The sequence below is a fragment of the Psittacula echo genome, assembly GCF_963264785.1.
Source record: "Psittacula echo genome assembly, chromosome: 4".
Classification (NCBI taxonomy): domain Eukaryota; kingdom Metazoa; phylum Chordata; class Aves; order Psittaciformes; family Psittacidae; genus Psittacula; species Psittacula echo.
The window spans coordinates 113,358,137-113,380,990 of NC_137738.1; the positions used below are offsets into that span (position 1 = coordinate 113,358,137).

The 22,854-nt window shown below is 40.6% G+C and overlaps 1 protein-coding gene and 1 long non-coding RNA gene across 4 annotated transcripts in view; one reads left to right on the forward strand and one right to left on the reverse strand.

Moving 5' to 3' along the window:
* PPP3R1 (protein phosphatase 3 regulatory subunit B, alpha) overlaps nt 1-16,628 on the reverse strand; it is a 45,101-nt gene extending 28,473 nt beyond the window's left edge. The window contains exon 1 of one of the 2 annotated variants that reach the window (XM_080615742.1): nt 16,404-16,628. Coding sequence is in view for 1 of the 2 variants with exons in the window: in XM_080615741.1 (XP_080471867.1) it covers nt 16,404-16,406 (3 nt within the window). In the remaining variant the exon portion in view is untranslated. The remainder of the gene's footprint in view (nt 1-16,403) is intronic. The other variant, XM_080615741.1, reaches the window with a different exon arrangement.
* Nucleotides 16,629-16,797: 169 nt separating this feature from the next.
* LOC308220426 lies at nt 16,798-19,381 on the forward strand. Of its 2 annotated transcripts, none has more exons than XR_013956659.1 (3): nt 16,798-17,096; nt 17,744-17,815; nt 17,891-19,381. It is a non-coding gene; the product is annotated as an uncharacterized lncRNA (long non-coding RNA). The 2 variants fall into 2 exon arrangements; XR_013956660.1 differs by having other exon boundaries at nt 17,946-19,381.
* Nucleotides 19,382-22,854: the final 3,473 nt, after the last annotated feature.

A 22,854-nucleotide genomic window follows, 5' to 3' on the forward strand; every position in this document is an offset into this window, starting at 1 on the left:
CCAGTCACTTCTGCTATGCTTTATTTAAATCCTCCACTGTCCACAGGTCTCCTCCAATATGAGATATTAATGGCTTAAGGCCATCACAGTAGCTATTCTAGGATATCACAGGGAAGCCCTAAACCAAGAAGCAAACCTGGAATGAGAGATAGCTACTGTTGCCAAAGCTTCTACTAAGTAGGAAAACTAAAGGAATCAAAAGTGTAACTGTAAGAGGATTCAGCCTTTAATACAACTTTGGCTTTATTAATATTAAAAGAAACATAGAAATAAAAAGTGCATCTATTGAAGTGCAATAAAAAGTCTTTTTAAATTTTCATGTTTTCAATTTGAAGTGTTCAGGACTGAAAAGCAATCCATAAAGTGTTCAGTTATAGCAGGGATGATTTCTATTCATATACATAAATGCCATAGCATTTCCTATCTGAACTCAAATTACAATTGCTGAGCTTCTAGCAAAAATCTAAACTTACATGATCTTGAAGGTACACTGAAGTACTTGTTTTAATCATGTATCTACACATACAGACATACAACATTATTTACTCAGCTGCAGATAAATGGTGCCTCCAAGAAAAATTGCCTCCCAAAACAGAATGAGACATAAGGACCAAGTAGAAACACCAAAGAAGTTTGTAAATCTGTGTAAGATGAAAGCAGGATCAAAGATGGAAAGCAGTTTTACTCCAAAGTCCTTGTCCTGAATTTGGAGGAGAAGTCATCAAATCAGACCATATAATGGTAATATCATTCACTAGATATGAGTCTGTGTGCACAAATCATCTTCCACAAGTTTGATGTACACACCGAAAAAATCTAAAGGACAATTGAACTGCTTTGAACTTTCCATAATTTGATTGTTGCATCTCTAATGTGTGAATAATAAAGTTCTCTTCTATGATCTCCCTCAGTTTGCAGTATGTCAAGTAAATAATTAACAGTACTAAAACCAAACATACTGCAGTTTTTAAAACAAGGTGAGGCAGAAAAAAAGACTGCCACATTTATAGAAAACTAACAAAGTTTGTTATATGGAGGAGAAAAGCAAAACCTCTTATGTACAAGAAGTCATAAGCTCTCATGATGAAACAGCTCAGAACTCTCACAGCAAAACCTTGCATAAGCACTGCAATTTGTAAATACAGCTTGAGAGAAAAACAGTCACAGGAACAAAAGCGTTAACTTTATGGGCTAACATGCGATTCCCTCTGTGGTATTAGACAATTTCACTTTTGGCAGTTCCCAGCTACTGCTCTTTAGAGGCAACAACTCAATCTACTTATGCAATCACTACAGAGCTGGCATTTCTAAAGCTTGCATCACTCTTGAAAATTCTCAGAAGCCTGTAATTTTAAGTGTATAAATGAATAATGAACTCTCCAAAAAGCCAAGGAAAGGAGTTTCCCAGAAAGATTCTGGAGCAACTCAACCTTTAGTAGGGGAACAATAAAGTTCTGCCATCACTAAATCAGAATACGCTCTGACGCAATCAAGAGCTCACATGACAAGTTGGTCCTCCACTTCTTACGGAGGAATTACGAAAAAGTTTGCAAGATGCTAATTTACTTGTTCCACTTATGTTGACATATTGGTTTCACCTTCAAAACCTCTTCCTAGGTTTACTACAGAAGACTCTTCACTGAAGTTTATTCAATTCCCTTAGCTAAAGCAAAGACCACAGCAGCCTTCTTTCTCAACTTTAAAGATAATTACAATGAAGTTTCCCAATCAATCCACCCCATGACACAAAGACCACACTAGTGAAAATGAAAACAAAACTATGCTGTCTAACCAAAAAATCTGAAATCCAAGTACAACACAAGTTGGAAGATACAAAGAAGATTACAAGGCAACAGACATATCAATGAAAAATTATATATATAAAAAAATCCCAACCATAAATCCTTATGAATAATGAAAGCGGAATTGCAAGAGTTCTAGAGAGCATTTCAAAGGCAGCAGTTTTGTTTGCAAGAATATAATGCAAAAGCTTATAACAAACAGTATGGGAGAAAGCACAACGTGACTGATTATACCCAGTGACTAAGGTGCCATGGGATTATCAGAGCTAAGGGTCAACATCTTCATAACAAAGAAATTACATCAACTTACACTTAATGGGATATTAAAGGGAAACAAAAACCATATCACATTGATCTTGTTCTTCAAGATACTGATAGATATAAACTGGGCATTGGCCACTTATGATCATCTCAGATGTAATCATTTTTCCCTTTATCGCCAAACGTGAACATAGCAACTGCAAGCAGTAAATTGTGTCATGCTCATGTGAAAGAACAGCTCCAGATTTGGAAAAATAAAGTAACACAGAACAAAGAAAACAAAGCTTTGCTCAAAACATGAAGCCAAAGTATAACAAGCATTCCTGAGAACCTGGAAGGACCGTGAACCAAGTCACAGTTTTCACCAGTAGTTACACCAGATCATACTGAAGATATTATCTAGGATCTTACAATCTCTGAAATAAAGACAGAACTACCCAAAAGAGTCAAACCACCTGTTCCACAATTAAAATATTTAGTGGGTAATTAAAGCGCTTTCAGCTTCTCCCTTTCTCCACAACAATTCGGAGATAAAACAGTTTCTGCCCCAGGAAAACAGACCATGTTCAAAACTTCCACCCCAACACAAAGCAATAGAACAGTAGTCCAGCAGAACTGAGAATTAATAACTGGTTGCCCTACATAGAAATAGGAACGGAACAGTTATTTTACAAGAAGATATTAACTTCACCTAATGCCATATTGAAATATAATTTACTATATATAGATATGCTCCCATACAGCTGCTTTCGATTACACCAACTTAATTCTCAGCTTCCAGGTACTGTAAAACCAAAAAGAAGTAGGGAGCTTCAGCTAACAGCTCTCTAGAACAATCCCAGTAAAAACCTCAGTCAAGTTAATGGGTAGTTCAATACCTCCCCCCAGAATTAACAGAAATGGTCAAAAAATAAGCTGCATTCTCTGTAACAGATCCAGTCAGGCACTCTTGCCACTGGATTCATGAGGGGTGTGAAAGGCAGGCTTCCTTTTCTCTGCAACGGTTTGTAAACATGCTTTAGTATGTTGTGAAAATTACTGTCATTTAAAGGTTCAGTACTTGTTACCATGCTTGCAGATTTAAACTTGTTCAGGGGGCAATTTTCAAAAGCTAGAGGCAAGCATTAACAACATCTATAGAATCAAACCCCCTATCTATTAACAAAATGGTTTGTGACACTTCAAATACAGAAAAAAGAGAGTAAAACTAAGGGTGACTCTGTCTCCAGAAGTTTCTGAAATTCCTGATTTTGTTTGTACCAAGACGATCATATATAACACTGAAAGCCCTAATTCTACAGGCAGAATAGATAACTTCTATTATTCTATTCTATTCTAATAGAATCTACTGCTCATAGCATTGCTGAAGAGCATTAGAAAAGGAGCACCACAGAATCATAGCCTGGTTTGGGCTGGGAGGGACCTTAGAGATTATGTAGTTCCAATTCCCCTGCACTGAGCAGGGACATCTCCCACTAGACGCCCTGCCCAGGTTAGAACACTTCCAGGGATAGGGCAGCCACAACTTCTCTAAGCAACCTACTTCAGTAACTCACTACTCTCACAGTAAAGAATTTCTTCCTAGTATCTAACCTAAACCTTCTCTCTTTCAGTTTAAAGCCATTCCCCCCTGTCCTGTCACTACACACCCTTGTAAAAAGGGCCTCTCCAGCATTCTTGTAGGCCCCCTTTAGGTACTGGAATAACACGTCTCATTGAAGAGGGTTTTCCAAAAGTCAGAAAGTAGCAATAGTCACAGAATCCCAAGTAGAGAAAACAAATCTCCTCCCTAGCTTCTGCAAGAAATGGCTACAGGCCTGCTTTGTGACTGATCAGATATATCTCACATGTGTATGAGGCTGAGGCAAGTATGAAAGATGAGAACCTAGCTGGAAACGAAATGGGAGCATGTTATCCCTAGACAGCAACTGACAAACAGACCAATTAATGTATTTGTTCACAATGTACCTGATAAAGGCCTCTCAACACAAGCAGCTTGTAAACTTGTACAAGCAAAAAAAAAAGGGAGATCAGCATCACTTAGTAAGTTTAGAAGGCTTCAGTTTTTCAGGAGATTTAGACATAGATTCATTGTTCCACTACAAGTGGTATTTGTGGAGGAGAAAGAAAATAAAGACATTCTAGAAACAAAGCTAACATTATACTGCATCATATAACTGAATCATACTACTTAGTGCAAAAGACTACACTATAGTGGAATACAATTCCCTATTCGTAGAAAGAGGTCGGAAATACTCAAGCCAATGTGATCAGGGCATCTTTCTCTACCAACCAATTATCCTGAATTTTAGATTTTAACAGTGTATTCAGTAATGAGTTAACTGCAAAGGTTAAGGCTTTGGCAAGACTTGCACATGTATTTTTTAAATGGATCTAAGAAGGTGTGGAGGAAAAAGAAAGTTGATGCAGCTGTACTGCATACAACAGTCTACTAAGAGATAAAAGAGTCCAACTTCCTTGATCGGGAAAGTTTAAGTGCCAATTCAGAGAATATAATCAATTCACACAGGCTGCAACCACAGGGACTTAAAACAGATTCAGGACAGTCACACAGATCAGCAGGCTACTTGATCAAATGGTCTAAGAGCAGAGAAACAGGTTGCATAAATAGACACTGTCATCAGCCTTCCCACCCAGTTAAAAAAAATCATGGAGAATTTAATACCACTTAGTGCTAGAAAGGGCCATCTGAGTTTGGAAGAAGAGACGTAAGTGTTTTACAGCTGCCCAACAAGAGGAGAGAAAATGGAAATAGTACAGTGAAAAAAAATCACAAATGGAAAACAACAATTAATAAAATTGTCATTCAGGATCTATCACAAAAGAGGCTGGAGAACACTGAAAAGAACTGCGTGAAGGACATGTATCTGAAAACAGAAAAAGTCCTTTGATTTCAAGAACTGACAAGAATAGAAAACAATTAAAGAGGCAAAGATGCAGAACTGGGCAAAATGTGCAAATCAAAGGAAGAAGCAGACGATGCTGAAAGGGAATTGTTGCATAGATACAGAATGTGCAAAACAGATTGTATTCCAGTATTATTAACCATCTCTAATAGTTAACAGTGATCTTAGTACTTAGGGTTTGGTCTTTTTTTTTTTTTTTACCCCTCCCTTTTCAAAAGGAAAATAACTTCATCAGAACCTACAGCTGTCAGCAATTAAATTGAGACATTTTAACAAGCTCTGGTTTAGTTTATGCCACTCAGGGACGCAAGAAGAATTCAGTAAAGAATAAAGATGAGTCACACAGTTTGAAAACAGGCCCTACCAACACTGTGATCCAATAGAAAGGGATCAAAATCATTGCAATTAAACTATCAAGAATTTTACAAAACATTAAACAGGTTTTCCAGGTATTACCAGCTTCCATTTTAAGTCACATAGAAAAATACCACACTGCTTTCAATTAAGGTTTTCACTGCAATGGAATATTCCAAACTTTTGAAACAGTTTTCTTTATATGACCTGTGTCATGGAGAAAACACTGACTTGTTTTTTTAAATCATAACATGGAGGTGATGTCCATCCATGAGCTGGTCATCTGAAATAGTATTCAAAAGCAATTAAAAAGACAGTCAAGTTGTTCAGGGCAGAAACTGACTTGTATCATGTTTATGTAAAGAATGCAAATATTTAACATGCAGTATCAAAGAGAGCCATCTAGCACTTCAGCTACAAGCTAATAAAAGGGTACTCAAAAGATTAAATCAGAATTCCAACCCAGACTTAGTAGCTTATAAACAGATGTCCCATCCCTGGAAGTGCTCAAGGCCTGGCTGGATGAGGCTTTGAGCAACCTGGTCTAGTGGAAGGTCTCTCTGCCCATGGCAGCAGGTTGGAACTAGGTGACCTCATACCAGCCTTCCAGTACCTGAAGGGGGGCCACAGGGATGATGGAGATGGACTATTCATAAGGGACAGCAGTGACAGGACAAAGGGTAATGGCTTAAAACTTGAGCAGGAGAAGTTTAGATTAGATATGAGGAAGAAATTCTTTACTGTAAGGGTGGTGAGGCACTGGAACGGGTTTGCCCAGGGACGTTGCAAATACTCCATCCCTGGTGGTGTTCAAGGCCAGGTTGGACACAGCCTTGGGTGACATGGTTTAGTGTGAGGCATCCCTGCCCATGGCAGGGGGGTTGGAACTGGATGATCTTAAGGTCCTTTCCAACCCTAACTATTCTATGATTCTACGATCTTTAAGGTCCCTTCCAACCCAAACCATTCTACGACCGTATGTCAAGATGCTTGAAGAATTATCCAAAATCTCAGTTATAAACAGAATCACAGAATAGTTAGGGGTGGAAAGGACCTTAAGATAATCCAATTCCAACCCCCCTGCCATGGGCAGGGACTCCACACACTAAACCATGCCACCCAAGGCCTCATCCAACCTGGCCTTGAACACCGCCAAGGATGGAGCATTCACAACCTCCCTGGACAACCCATTCCAGTGCCTCACCACCCTCTCAGTAAAGAATTTCTTCCTTAGATCCAATCTAAACTTCCCCTGTTTAAGTTTGAACCCATCACCCCTTGTTCTACCACTACAGTCCCTAATGAAGAGTCCATCCCCAGCATCCCTATAGCCCCCCTTCAGATACTGGAAGGCTGCTATGAGGTCTCCACGCAGCCTTCTCTTCTCCAGGCTGAACAGACCCAACCTTCTCAGCCTCTCTTCATACGGGAGGTGCTCCAGTCCCCTGATCATCCTCATGGCCCTCCTCTGGACTTGTTCCAACAGTTCCATGTCCTTTTTATGTTGAGGACACCAGAACTGTCCACAATACTTCAAGTGAGGTCTCACGAGAGCAGAGTAGAGGGGCAGGATCACATCCTTTGACCTGCTGGTCACGCTCCTTTTGATGCAGCCCAGGAGACAGTTGGCTTTCTGGGCTGTGAGCACATGCTGCTGGCTCATGTTTTCATTTTCTCATCGACCAACACCCCCAAGTCCTTCTCTGCAGGGCTGCTCTGAATCTCTTCTCTGCCCAACCTGTAGCTGTGCCTGGGATTGCTCTGACCCAGGTGTAGGATCTTGCACTTGGCTTGGCTGAACTTCCTAAGGTTGGCATCAGCCCACCTCACAAGTGTGTCAAGGTCCCTCTGGATGTCATTCCTTCCCTCCAGCATATCAACCAAACCACACAGCTTGGTGTCACTGGCAAACATGCTGAGAGTGCAATTCAATCCCACTGTCCATGATGTTGAACAAGTCCGGTCCCAACACCGATCCCTGAGGGACACCACTCGTTACTGTAAATGACGTTTGCATTATTTTTGGTAAAGAGTCACAGCACTTGCTAAAGAAAAGATTCCTTCATCCTGTTAGAAATCAAAGCCTATTAATTGCTGTAACTAACAATACAATTAAAAACAGCTGTCCTGAGGAGCTGTAAATTCCCATAAGTTGTAAATGCACATAAAAGCAAGCATGAAAGTACATGCAAAGCAGCATTAGAAAAAAAATACAGCTATTTATAGGGTCCACAAGTCCCAAAATAAGTCAAGTAGATGCACCCCTGCAGAGCCCCAGTGTCTTTCAGTAATAATTACCAGTTGCTTTGGAAGCTCACAATCAAGATTATAGTCATTCTAACCCAAGGCACAGTACAAATCACAAGTGCATCCATTCCACAACTGTACATGTAAACACAATCTGCCCACAAAACCACAGGCTACTGTTTTTCTTCAACTTCCCATCTTCTCTTTGTAGGTTGTAGTTCCAAAACTACTGCTTGCAAACCTTAAAGGCACCATATAATATGTATGTATTTGTACACCAGTCTGGCATGAACTGCAACTCACGGAACACTTCTAATCTTAATGTGTTTTAACTGCGCCTTGTGAGACGCTGGGTAATACGGATTAACGTCACAAAACATTTTTGACACAGCACAGATGCTAAACAATACCTCTGAGAAAGCAGCCACAATGTAACTATTGCTAAAAACCACCCACTCTCTCACTTAAACCAACTCCTCCCAATTCTTCTGGAATCTTTAGCTGCTCTGCCTCTACTACTGAGCATTACAGCACTACTACATCACTACACATAATGCCAAATTTTAAACCACCATCTACTACTTCCCCTCAATTTTAGTCCCTTTTACTCATGTGACTTTGTTTTCTCTCTAAGAAAGGGAATTTGACCACCTTTTAGCTCATTGTTCATTTTTTCTTGGCTTCTTAAAACTTTTCAGAAGTGAACTCGCACCAACATGAGGCCTGCAACTTAACATTCCAGACTACACACAATTCAAACTTACTAATCTTTCTGATTTTATATTTGTCACTAATCTGATTTTTTAATGCACTATATGAAATAAAAAACTAACACCAGTGGTGCTCAATACAAATGCTTTAATATTATTACTAAAATAACCAACCTCAGTGTTTTCAATGAACTATTTCAGGAAAGCTAACCCCATTTTTATAAGAATCCCTGAAAAACTTTAAGAATATGTAGGGAACAGGTATTTTACTAGACACCTCTATGAAGAACAACAATTAGAGTGCTAAGATAGTTTCATTAAATGAAATATAAAAATCAAGTTTATTCATTTGGGATTTTTTTGTTATTGCTGGTTAGAATTTCTATTAATCTTTTATTTTTTCTAGACTTGTTAGCAGATCTACATGCAGCCAAGCTTTTATCTGAGAAATCTGTAACATGTTCCCTCAGCATTATCAACAAAGCTGACCCCTGACTGCTCAGATACCAAGGTGCTAAGCCTGTTAAGTAGTGGCTCAATAGTAAATTCAACTTCCCCAAGGGAACATCATTACATACACAACACCAAAAGAGCTGTTCTGTCATTATGTTCTGTCATGATGCCTACGAAGTACGCAAGAAGTTCTTTGTAAGCTCAAGCCTAATGCCATATCCGTGGAGTTTATTTAAAAAAATAAAAAACTCACACTCCTTTTTCAAGTCTTCTCTGCCAGCCATAGCATCTTTGAGCACAGGGAATTCAAGGGACTTCTTTCAGCTTCAGTGATGCTATTCAGAACCTACGCAGTCAGCAGTGAAACAGCAGTTTTGTCTTTTACAATCTATTAAAAAAACCCCAGACACCTGATAAATGCACAAAAAGGAGCTACTCACAGGGTAACAACAGAAAAGGGGCAGAAAAAGAGAAGTACTGTAGCTGAGGTCTTCCTTCCTGAAGTTTCTAGCTGCTTAAAATAAACAGTAAAAAAAAACTCCTTATCTGTCGCAAATACACCACAGAAAGAAGTTCCACAGCATTTCAAGATGATCCTCTGATTATATTCTTGTGAGAATCACAGCTGAAACCATTTTTTCAGTAGCTGGGCTTCTTCACAAAAATATATTAATCCTGGCCTTCACTTCTAGGCTTCCTGGCTGCTACCCAATCCTCTCCTGTCCTATCCTTCCCAATTTGTTACTTAAGTTCTTTAGCGAAAGTCTTACTACATTTTTTTAATTCTTACTTTACCTAATTTGGACAATGATACAAAGTGTGTGTGAACTTCAAACTGCATAAGCTTTTTAAAATAGGCACTGTATCAGCCTACTAAGGGAGTTCCAATCTTTGCCTTAACAGTTTGCTTAAAAAAAGTCCACCAACACAAGACTTCACACATATTCACCTGAGCGTATTTCCTTGCACAACCTGTTCACAGCTTGGAAGCCAAGATTGTTATTGGCAGTTCAGGAGCAATGCTGTCCTTTAATCCAAAGCATTTAAAGGGTTTCTGAGACTTCTTTAATGCAGTTAAGGATTATATATATCGCTAGGGATTCTTCCTTAATTGTGGAATGGAGTATCAATAGCAGAGCCAACTGAATGTCAAGTTACAAGCAAGTCAGATATAGTCTCCAGTCTGTTTTGCACCATCTACATAGCTTCCCCGGCAGTTAAAGTAATAACGTGCTTGTGGCTGCGCTAGGTGCAATCTAAAAAGCAATATATAAAACATTTTAAAGGTCTTTGTGGAAAAGGCCTAAAAAAGTAGGTACCAAATTAAAAATTTCAAGCTACACATTTAGAAAGCTACATTAAAATGCCAAGATTAAATTTTCCTTTTTAAAAGAACTGTCACCCCAAAAATTACTTTACTTGAGAGATGTGGGTTTTATTCTTAGAAACACCTGAAACTTTAACAAACAAATAACCTTGCCACAGACTTTTCCCATTCAAATTACACAGAACAGTCCTAAATATGAAGACAAGCCATAGCTTAAGTTTAGCCCTGCTTAAACTGATCTTGATATTCGATATTACTAGGGAAATACAGAATTTCACACAGTGACCAAAACAACCTAGCTACATCATACCTCAAGCAGAACATATTGCTTCTAGTCCTGTATTTAAATCACTACGAAATCATGAATTTCAAATACTTTACGCTTCCTGATCATTGATCCAGCGAAACAGCAGTGAAAACACTCCCATAATACTTGAACTTGCATACTGAAAGATTTATCTGTTCCCCAGATTAAAAGATGTTGGTCCATATCCAAGTCTGTCCCACTTCGTTCAGCACATTCAAGCAATCTTTGTAGCAGATCTTTCTCAAACTGCTGGTGTCAAGATTACTTTAGGCCACTGACATCTAAGAAACTGAAAAGCTTTTATGGGATATAAAAGGCCCATTTCCAGGTGTAATCTCTAAAGAAGTCACTTGAAGTGGGTAACACTGCTACAGAGATGTTGAATAAAAGGCTGTGTATGCCCAAGCTTTCAATTACTGTGCACCACCACATGCCTTAAGCCAAATGGACAGTGTCAGCACATTTTCTGGTGGCTGCATTCTAACTCCAATAATTTATGAGCCCCAAGATCTCAAAATTTATTTAATTCAGCAATTAATTTGATTTAGACTTATTTATTTTCAGAGTTACAAATATTCATTTCTGACATCACATACTCATGTATAAAAAGGACCTTAGATAAGTTATTACCTCACAAAGACCTCAAACTTTTCATGTGTAAAACAAGAACAATATTTACCAGCTTCAGGATAACACAGCAAGATAAGCTCTTATGGGTCTTTGGGAAAGAAAGAACATATTTAAGTAATTTATATAATCAAGTCAGACAATAAAATTCTTACAGATTCCCCGGAGTTCCAAATTTTTTTCTGTTTTAATTAACAGGGGCAGGCAAGTAAAATGAGATATTTATTTTCTTACTATACCCTATTCAGAAGGTTCCAACTGCGTAACCTTTAAGCATAAGCACTATTCACTCCTCTCTCGATGTAGATTCATGCCTTTCATCATTCCTTCCTCACCACTTCAATCTTGACTCCCCCAGCGCTTGCTCCTCCAAAAGCGGAGGAGTATGATCATAACAAGGACCTCAACAGTAGCACCTTCCCCGTTTCTGCTTATGATTCTGGCAAAGCAGCAGCATGTAGGAAGCACAGGAACAGCCAGCCCCTTTTGCCCTTGTGGTCTTTCTGTAAGGAACACACAGGAACAAAGCTTAGGAAAAGAGAAAAATATCCTGGCCAGAAGAAGAAAAGGATGGAAAATAAGGAAATGTGTCACTAAATGAACTGGATGCTGATCAACAAAGGACAACGCAGTGTAATTTTTCTCCCAATTACAAGTTCACAAATGATACTACCCAGAGCTGGGAGAACAGGCTTGAGAGGAAAGAGGAGGGGCAAGGAAATCAAGATCAAATTGCTTTCAAGAATCATAGAATCATAGAATAGTTACGGTTGGAAAGGACCTTGAGATCATCTAGTTCCAGCCCCCGTGCTATGGGGGCAGGGACACCTCACACTAAACCATGCCACCCAAGGCTCAGTCCAACCTGGCCTTGAACACCACCAAGGATGGAGCATTCACAACCTCCCTGGACAACCCATTCCAGTGCCTCACCACCCTCTCAGTAAAGAATTTCTTCCTTAGATCCAATCTAAACTTCCCCTGTTTAAGTTTGAACCCGTTACCCCTTGTCCTATCACTACAGTCCCTCATGAATAGCCCCTCCCCAGCATCCTTGTAGGCCCCCTTCAGATACTGGAAGGCTGCTCTGAGGTCTCCACGCAGCCTTCTCTCCTCCAGGCTGAGCAGCCCCAACTTTCTCAGCCTGTCTCCATACGGAAGGTGCTCCAGTCCCTTGATCTTCCTCCTCGTGGCCTCCTCTGGACTTGTTAGCTCAAATTACAAGAAAGTTTTTCCTACAAACACAATTTCTGGTCACCACTGCATATAACTAAACCGAAGTCTTAATAGTTTCATGTTCAACTCCTGTTCAGACTTTCAACATTTTAGGAGAGGGTACAATTTTCTTAAACTCAGCTAAACACAGGTAATAAAAGAGGGAGCGAAAGTAAAAGATTTCTTTCACTAGCAAAGAAATCAAAACAATGTTGAAAAATATTATGCAAGTCCAACTTATGAATTACAGTAGAATACTCTTAAGCATACAGAATCACAGAATCCCAAGGCTTGGAAGGGACCTCAAAAGATCATCTAGTCCAACCCCCCTGCAAGAGCAGGGTAACCTAGAGTACATCACACAGGAACTTGTCCAGCCAGGCCTTGAATTACCTGCAATTAAAAAAAAGCTATTCTTTATGCAACATTGCCAGGTAAGCACTAACTCAAAGCCCAGCTACAAGCAAGCTGTAAAATCTCCACTGCTAGATTAATTGCTTCTTGAAAGTATGTATTATGTCAATCAAAACTGATAAATAGTTTTCTTTTAGTAGCTTGCCTACACCTTAACAACTTTCTATATACCTTTCTGACATACAAAAATGAGTGAAATGAGGAGACAGCAGGAGACCAAGAAATGGTTTGGGACTAAAATGGGTATTTCTGCCTCATTTATTTCCCCAGAAATAACACAACTACTAAGACCTCCCTTTCTGGCACCGATTGACACAAGACAGTCCCATCTCTTTTAAGATATGAATTAAAAAAACAAATTAGATGTTATTAAACTCACTCCTTTAAACCCTCCCTTTCAGCACTAAGTCAGATACCTTAGAAGATGAATGTTCTGAAGATCCTGATGCATGTCCACCACAAACCACTTTCCCCTCAACTACTCAATTTTCATTTCTCCCTGTTAAACTGTTCAACCATGTAAAGGCAGAAATCTATTTCTACTGCATAAACAGTGAAAAAAATATAATTAGTTTCTAAAAAGTCTCCTGCTCCACCAACAGGATCTGTAGATCACAGGGTTAACTTGCATATTTAAATTGGGCCTCTGTGCCTCTAGAAATTACTCCTAAATTAAAATATTTTTTTTAAACAAAGTGGCTTAAATAAGCCTACCAAATACTTCTTCAGACCTAAACATGTGCTTTTTGAATCCTAGACCAGTTATTCCATCTGTGGTGGAAGACCACCAGTAGGCTGTCAGGCATAAGATGGGCTATCCGAGTGCCTCTGAGTTCCTGCTACCAGTCACAAAACTGAACTGACCATTTCAGATGTCTGTAATGATAGCTGTGAAATGATTTGGTAATGGAGTAACTAGGTTTTCCTTCAGCTAAGAACCAATTTATTTAATACAATCCCTGGTAAACAGTAAACAATGATTCAAGACAGTCTTCTGGGGGTTTTTTGGCTTCTTGCGAAAAACATTCTGCTGGAACAGGCGGCTTCAGTAATTTAGAAACACTGTTAGATCAGATTCAGGTAGAGAAAATGCACCAGAAGCACTGCTACTCAAGTGAGTCAAAACTACTGAATAGAGTCTAGCTAAGAATATGGTGCACCATGTAACATGGTTTGGGGTGACTACTGGGGAATTCTGTGCCTTCTGTCCTACAATTAGAAAGCTCAAGAGCTGGATATGAACCAGAACACGCACCACCCCAAGAAAACAGAATTTACCTATCCAAAACCAAGATTGTTTAATAGCATCTATCTATGCTATTTACCTTTTCCTAGAAAATACTACTTGTAGGAAAAACTTGCTAAGTCAACTCTGACAGAAATAGCATATCAACATTACTTCCACCATTATGTAATGGACACATCATCTTATGCTCTGTCAATAGATTATTTTAGAACTGACTACAGCAAAACATCCAGCACTACATTCTTTGACTCACTAGATGTTTATGTTTTATCGTAAGCTACCTACTATGAACCCAATACATTCACCTCTTCCTTAGCTATAACTGACAGCTCTCTGGTCCTGTACAAATACAAAAGAAATGTTACTTCAAACTGTGAAAAAGAATTGCTCTCTTCAAATAAAGGTTGAAACAAGGTCTATTTCATTACAAGTGAATGCTTTCAGTGACAACATCCACAGTGTAGTGACAGTAAAAAGAATGACAGCTAAAAGGAAAGGTTGTGGGTTTTTTTTTTTAATGTTTATCAGCTATTTAGTTTTAAGCTTGGTTTTCAGACTATTAGGCACCCAAGATCAGCTGTTATCAGACCCACCATACTGATACAGCTATAGTGAAGACTCTCCTGGTGTAGTTACTGCTTATATGAGCAAACACCTTTACTGGTAGAGATAATATCCAGCATACCCTTTTTCCCCCAGCATCTGCATTTACATACTGCAATTGATCAGACACAAATACTGTTCAAGAAGTCACAAAGTAACCATCAACAGGACTGCACCACCAAAATATGCTAGGACAACTTTAGCTACAACAGAATGGAGGGAAAAACATAAAGTTAATCATACATGAAAGTTAGGTTCATTAAAGGTCACTAACACAGGCATCATGATTAAATAACATTTTCTTTACTTTTATACATGTTAGTGTATCAAGCAAGTCTTTGAGAACAAAATTTTCACAGAAGACTCAACTAATGAAAGCATGAGCACAACTGCCGTGTGGAAGATGATCACTGTTCATCTACATATGCACAGTAATTAGCAGCCCTGCAACTATGGCGCATTTTGTAATCATAACTTTTTTCTTTTTAAGTCTTTATTTCACTTGTTCTCAAAATACAAGCTGCGTTTTCTCACAGTCTTAATGTAACCCCAGACTGCATGCAGGCATTCAGTAAACACATTGGTGACCAGCTGAAAACAAACCTTTATACATTTTAAAGTATTTCTCCAAACACATACCTAACAGACATTAAAGTGCACAGGCAAAGACAGTCTGAGCACAGCACATCAGCTTCTGCTACAACTTTATTTTTTAATGGAAAGACTGCAAACCCCTGCTTAAAACCAAAAGGAAACCCATTTTCGACTCTGGGAGGTCTAATGTGAAATGTGATAAACAGCTGGCCTTGCTTTTAACGGGTTAAGAACAAAGAAGTTTACACCACTTCTATTTCTCCAGCTGTAAAACCAAGATATTGCCAGAGTCTTCCTGAAGCCAGGATACTGGATAATTTAGGCTAAAATAAATGTTTATTAAAAAAGGGCGTTGATTTCTTGGCAGCGGTGAAAAGCAGGAGACACCCCTAGTGTCGACGTAAAATACTACAGGACTCCATACTGTATCTCTGGGTTAATTTTACGGCAGCAAAAAGGAAATTTAAATCGTCATGATTTAAAAACCAGAGCGACTCAAATAAACACACCTGGACATACCGCATACCTTCTTCCTGCAGTCTCAAAACCCACATGCCTATCATATTTGAAGTGTCAGCTTTCTAAAGGCGCACCAATTAAAGTATACATTATCTAGCCTGTCTCCCTGCCATGGGCTACGTGCATTATAGCTTTCCGGTCTGAACAGAGAGAAACGCTGCTGCACCAAGGGCGGGGGGGTGGGAGGGAACCCCATTGAGACTGCAAAACAACCCCCACAGCACATGGCTACCAAAATGCCGGTGTCGCGATACATCTGGAAAACAGATGAAGTGCAGGCCAGGGAGGGCGAACCCCGGACTGAGGGGAAGAGGAGTGGAGGCGGCGGAGCCGGTTTGGGGGCGGGAGAGAGGTGAGGGGGTGCCGGAGGACGAGGCGGGGGGAATGGAAGGACCGAGCGCCATGAGAGCTGCCGGGGCGGGGGGAGGCGGCGGCAGGAGACAGCGGGGCATACAGCGGCCAGGAGGCGGCCGTAGGCGGCAGAAGGGAAGCGGGCTGCCGTGCCTACCCCTGGGAGAGACGCGGGACGGCCACAGCGGTGGCCCGCGGGGAAAGCGGGAGGGGGAAGCCCAGCGAGGCGCTCGCCCTAAGGAGGACGTGGACGGCTCGGGGGCGGGAGGCGGAGGAGACGGGTCAGAAGCAGGGCAGCAGGAGTGAAGCAGAGCAGCGACCGGGCCAGGCCGCGGAACCATTGCCTCGCCCCTCACCCCCGCGGCACAGCACAGCCGGGTCTGGAATATTCCGGCGGGGCGGGAGCCGGGGGTCTGTGGGGAGGGGAAACGAGGGAGGGTCCTCACCATGGCGGCTGGCGGGTGTCAGGCGTCTCCCCAACAGATGAATCCACCGAGTCCCGGTCTCGCTGTTACGTGTTCGGCGCCGCCGCGCCCCGGGCCCGCCGCTGCCGCCGGCTCTGGCTCAGCCGGGCTCGGCTCCGGCTCAGCTCCCGTCACTGCGGCAGAAGCTGGCACTGACCCGCAACGGCGCGCAGGGAGCGAGGGAGGGGGCGCGAGCGGCGCTAACGCTCGGAGGCGGGGGCGGAGCCTCCCACATCCGGGCACCCGCCGCGCCGAGCACCGCCCTCGCGAGGGGGCGGGGCGCACGGTGACGCCAGGCAGCGAGGCGGCGGAGGGAAGGGAGAGGAGGGGAGGACAAAATGGCGGCGGGGTGGGAGGAAGTGGGAGTGGTGGTCGCTATGCTGGGCTCTATAAGAGCGGAGGAAGTAGCGTGATGCTTCCTTTTAGAGGGTCTTGGGTGTTGAGTGTTGCTACAAGATAGGTTTGTGCTTGCTGCTTTAGGCCTCTGTCCAGGGATAGGTTCTTTCAGGTGCTCTAGAGTTGCTGTTTGGCTGTGTTCCTCCACACACACCCTGCTTAGGCTGTTGAAGCCCTCGATGCTCGAGCTTTGCTCTTGTGTGGATTCTGCTGTCTGTGGAAGAAAATAACAAAACTCATGTAGAATGTTCAGCACAGGTGGCCAGTGGAAGCACAGCTGTGAGTGGTGCCTCCTTTCTTCATCTGGCTGTTTTCTCAGGGTGTTAATGTTACGTTATAAAAGGCTACGTGGGTTGGAAGATGCTCAGTACTTCACAGATTTTGGGGTATCTTGTTTCTGCAGTGTTAATAGTGAATTATATAAAACTAAAGGAAATGTGCTGTGATGAAAGTGTGTATGTGTACTTTTGTGGTTTGATGCTGGTAGCTAATGCTTTGTACCCTGGGTATTTTGCAAAATAAAAGGAATGATACAGTTGAACGCAAACGAAGATGAAGGATGTAGCCTAAGTAACCCCTTTGAGGCAAGATGTAGGGCAATGCAACTGCTTGCATAAGTAAGGCTGCCCCTCAGGGAGTGATCTCTATATATTGTAAGGCTTTAAGTAGGACATATGACACCTTTAAAAACCTCTGTGAAGGGTAAAGCAAAATACTGAGTAAAGATTGGTTGATTTTATGTTCCTTTTGCTGATTTTGCCCTTCTTTCTGTGCTCATTCTGAATGTGTTTATTTTGGAGCACCACGACACAGCACATAACATTGTGACAAATGAAGTGGTGATGTGAAAATAATTGCATATAAAATATTGTTGTGTTAGTACTGCCAAAGAGAAGATTCAGTATCATGTTGTTGGTGTTTTTCAGGCATTTGATCCTTGGCTCACAATAGCTACATATTTTGCCAGAGAAATGCCCATCAATTCTGCCAAGTTCAAGGTGAATGACTGCCTAATTTGTAGGGGAAGGGAGGGCTGCATTATTAGTTTAAAACCAGGTTAATTTTTTTTTTAGGACCAAGCTGAGCACGAGCTTTCCAGTTTAAACTGGTAATTTCCTCTCCCTTCAGCTTCTTCTGGAAAAGGAACTGCTGCATCACTGTTGCCCTGTTTGTGGGAGTCTGAGCTGGTTGAGGGCTAGCACAAGTTACCTTCAGATTTCCTGGAGAAACCTGGAATCCTGACATCAAATGCTGATGTGCAGATGCTAAGAGAAATGGGGCATCTCCTCTACAGAAGCCTGGTCGGGAACCCAGATAATGAAGGGTGACTGTGAAGTTCAAGAACAGATCAGAATTTCCCATTTAACAGATTGAAGCAAAGTGCAGCAATAAATGTGCAGTTCTTAGAAACTGTTAATGACTGACGAGGGTTCTGTTCCGAAGCTGATATCCAGCACTCCTTCACATCTGCAGAAAGGGGTGAGCTTGACCAGGAAGAACACAGAGTGGAGTGAGGAGATTGCACAGAAAAAATCTAGCAATAAAATAAGCAAATCAAGAACATGGTGATGAGTGAAACTAAGCAGTGGAGAACAGAAGGTAATTTGCACCAGCAAAAAGTAAACCAAACACTGAGGCATGACTGTAAGCTTTAAGTGAACAGCAAGTCAGCAAAAAAGGCCTTGCTGTAAGAATCTGGGCCTGGCCACAGTGGGAGGTTATACATCATAAAATGGCCTGATCCAGGGAAGGGATCTCCTGCCTTTTCTTATTAACAGGTAGAGGTGGCTAGGATGACTTTTCTGGGGAAAAAAAAAAAACAACAAACCAAAAAACCAATTCTAGTTGCTAGGATGTCTAGAAATAAAACATTCCTGAAAGCTAGTATTAAAACTGACTGGACTCAAGCCAAAAAAATAAAAATGAACAAATTTGTATCTCCAAAAGAAAAATAAATTCTGATATAAACAAGTCCTGCTGCTTACGTCTGTGTTGCTGCAGGCTTATCTAGCTGATGCAAATCTGGAGTAAAATCAGCTAAATAAAGTTGGCTAAATGAATATGGCTAGAATTTCTATTGCCTAATGTAATGGGACTAAAATGAACAGAAATGAGGAATATAATAGCTTAATTGTTACCTTTTAAAGTTGCAAGTACAGACAGCCAAGAACTTGGGAAAAAAAATACAAATTTTATCTTTTAATGCAGATATGTCACTGCTAGTAGTTTCGAGCCTCTAGATGCAGTACAAATACGAGCTAATTAGTTTTTAATGCCTTTCTGCTGTGCATATTTGTCAAAGTAGCTTTTATAGCTGACTTCTGAAAGGTGTTAAAAATGCAAGATGGCATTTTTTAGTGTGTAGATTAGAGTCTGCTGAAAACCATGACTTGCAGTTAACAATTTGTGTTATTTTCTGACTAGTAATTTTGGAAATACTGATACTTGAATATGTTTTTAGACTAAGTTTCAGACAACTCTGTGTTTTGTCAGTTTCTGGGTTTGGTGAAGCTCCTGTGCAGCATAATTATAACCATTCAAACTAGGATAAATATGTGTACACATATAATTGGAAGCTGTTTTAGCTACAGATAAATAAACATATGTAAACTCTGTACCTGTTTGGGTTCTTCAATGTTATTAACAATAATGATGTGATTTGCATAGGGCTTGACCTAATGTTTGGAAAACAATTTCCATGCTCCTACTTATGTGTCTGGACTCTAGCTGCAGGTCTCAGAATGCCTGTTTTAAAGTGCTGTTTGTGATACCTTATCTGACACTAAATTTTTAGTTCTTTTTAGTTTTTAATATAGCATGTATCTTTGGTCCCCTGAGTGTGTCCTGCTTTGTCTTGCCTTGTGCTGGTCCTCATGTAAACATCCCTTACTCAAAAACATAACTGTATGCAATTTGTATGGAGCATTCATCTCTCTGTTAACCTCAGGGTGAGGGCTGCCTCCTAATCAAATAATCTTCCGCCCTGACCCTCAACAGGCTGTAAGCAGCTTTTCCCAGGAAAGCAGGTAAAGTCTTGGGACAGTGCAGTAAAGCTTGAAAATACACGGTTTTTAAGCATATGTATGTGGGTTCCAGTAGATGTGTCCTAAAAATAAATAAACTCTTATTCTTTTTTAATGCTCTAGAAGGAAAAAAGGAAAGCCACTTTTTTTGGCCTTGAGGTAAAGTGCTTTCAGCTATAGTGGGCAGGGAGGCTGTATTTTATGAGCAAAAGAGGAAGCCTTTTTAGATGGAAATGAAACCCATCCATTCTCAGTATGTTTGAACTCTAATGATGTAAAATGAACTCTAATGTCTGTAAAACTGATGCACTATGTTTATTCATCTCATTTCATTTGTAACAACAGGTAGAATAATAAGCAAATCTTAAGATGTACAATACTGACTAGAACTGCCAAATGATTGGAAAGATAAAGTGCCTCTTATTTTATCTCTCTTACACCTACATCTGTCGTTTCAGTTGAGAGAAAGTGAGTCTGCCCTTATTTTCTTGCATATTTGTGACAGCATGTATGAATTGCCAGCATTTGAGAGGGAAGGAGATGGTACTTCTCAGATCCAGTAATGCTCAGCTGAAAAAAAATTACAGTGAAATGCAAGACCTAGAGGCACAGGGGAACATTGCTCTCCTTACCTAGAAAATGAAGAACAGGACTGTCCTTAAGACCAGAAGAAATGTGCGGGCCACAGAAGTCTTGTGAAGCTGTAGGTTAATAGGGTGATCTTTGGTTACCCATTGGTTTATTTTGCATCACTGCAGAATGCTGGAATTCAAACTGCTAGAGCAAGTGCAGCTGTATAGTTGTCTCTAGCATATGTGAATTTAATGAAACAGTGGTTGTAAAGGCTTCTGATCTGTAGATCCTGCTGCCTGAGGTGGTATAAATTAAATGTCCTGAGAGTAGGATTATTTCTTCAGGTACTCCTTTCAGCTTTTTGTGATAATTAACAGCACCCAAGGACTGGAAGCCACAGATTGAAAATCCCTGCATGGCACTATTTTTTTTCCCCTTAACTGGGTTATAAAGAGTGGTCTTGTGATTTCCTGGACTTACTACCAGTTCTGGCTAGAATAAACTGGTAAAAATAAACTGGATAAACGGGGTAAAAATGCTTTCTGTATATTTGACCCTGTGCCTGTAATCGTATCACTGTATCAACTAGCGCTGTGCAGAACAAATATATGGAAATAATTTGCAAGAAAGATTGACACTAAAAGGTTACATTTTTCTTGAGACTGTGCTGTTTGCATAAAAATTTCATATAGTGATCTTATTTGCCTAGCAGCTGATAAGATTTCTTGATGGCATCCAGCTGTAGCTATGGTTGGTATAATTGGCAGCTTCTTTCTGAAGACATTTGTTCTGGGGAACTCTGATAAGAGCTGTGGGCTGACTGCTCAAAGACCTTGCAACAACTGGAGGTAAGTGCTGCGAGCACCAGTACAGTGTTTGATTTTTTCACTGATGTGCTTGTCTACCACTATTGTAAAGGCTTATTGCTTTTGTTTAACTTTGCTATCGATATGCATATATCTGACTTGTGAAATTCTTATCTTTTGTAGTAGCTGATTCTGCAGAAGAGGTTGGCCTGCACAGGATATTAATGATCTATTAATGTATGTAACTTCAATCTGTGGAAACAAATCACTTGAATAATTTTAAGATGGTGCCTGTTTATCATTGGTCATGTGTTGGCTGACTGGTTCAGGTTTTGGGCCAATACGAATTCTGAAGGTGATGACTCAGGCAGCAAGCTAGACCAGTAAGTTCTTTACTGTGAGGGTGCTGAGACACTGGCACAGGCTGCCCAGAGAAGCTGTGGCTGCCCCATCTCTGACAGCGTTCAAGGCAAGGTTGGATGGGGCTTGAAGCAACCTGATCTAATGGGAGGTGTCCCTGCCCATGGCAGGTGCGTTGAAACTGGATGATCTTTAAAGGCTTTTCTAACCCAAGCCATTCTATGATTCTATGATAATTTAATAGTGAAACAGCAGAGTCTGAACTGAAACAATGCCAAAAGGTCTTAATTTATACTTTCTTTTGTGGCAGAAAGAAAAATGGGGAATTGTTTGATTGTTGATCTTCTAAAAGTTTGAGTTGGGGACAAATTTTGAATACCAGTAAGTAACCTGACTCTCTCAAAGCTAATCAAAATAGATGTTGTTATGTGGAGTACCTTTTAGCATATCTGTATGTGTTGTGGGGAGTTTAATGAGTGTGTTTAATGTGAAGTCCTGTGTCTATTAACCCTTTTTGTTGTCACGGAAAATAATTGCATTAAAAAAAAAATGCTATCTGTGTTATGATATGGTAGATTGCATCCATCTGAGCTGTGCATTTTTCCATAGCTTTGATTACCATGATCTCACTGCTCATATAATCTATTTTAATTTATAGTGCTGTCATCTGTGTGAAAAATTAAGCTGCTTGTTAGGACTTTCAAGGGAAACATGATGCAGCATAATCACATATATTCATATAAATGTTCAAGGCCCCCTCAGCTGAGGAGATGAGACAACACTGAGGTAAGCACCGTGTGTGTGATTCTCCACTCTGTGCATCTGTTCCATGCAGAGACTTTCTTGGGACTGTATATTGAGGACTCTGGTTTGAGGTTTCAATTTGAGAACTAGGAGGAAGTATACCCCATTGCCAACTAGGTCAGTTTGACATAGGTTGTGATTTTTTTTTGCCACAGGAATTCAGAAGTGCATATAAGAACACCCAAGGAACTCATGTGATGCTAGTACAGAATACTGCCTGTATTTTTATAGCTGTGACAGGTTTTACTACTGTAGTGAAACTTCAGGGTGAAACTGGTTTTGATGATGCTCTTTTCTTGAGGGGCAAAACACCTGGTCTATCAACTGTGCCTGTCTGTTGGTGTTAAAATCATCACTGGATCCTGCCTTTCATTACCATGGTAGTCTTCCAATATTCTGGATCTGCAGCATGGGCCTAGAAAATCACCTCAGGTCTTTGGTGGTGGGTGAAGTTTCAGTCCTGCTCCACAT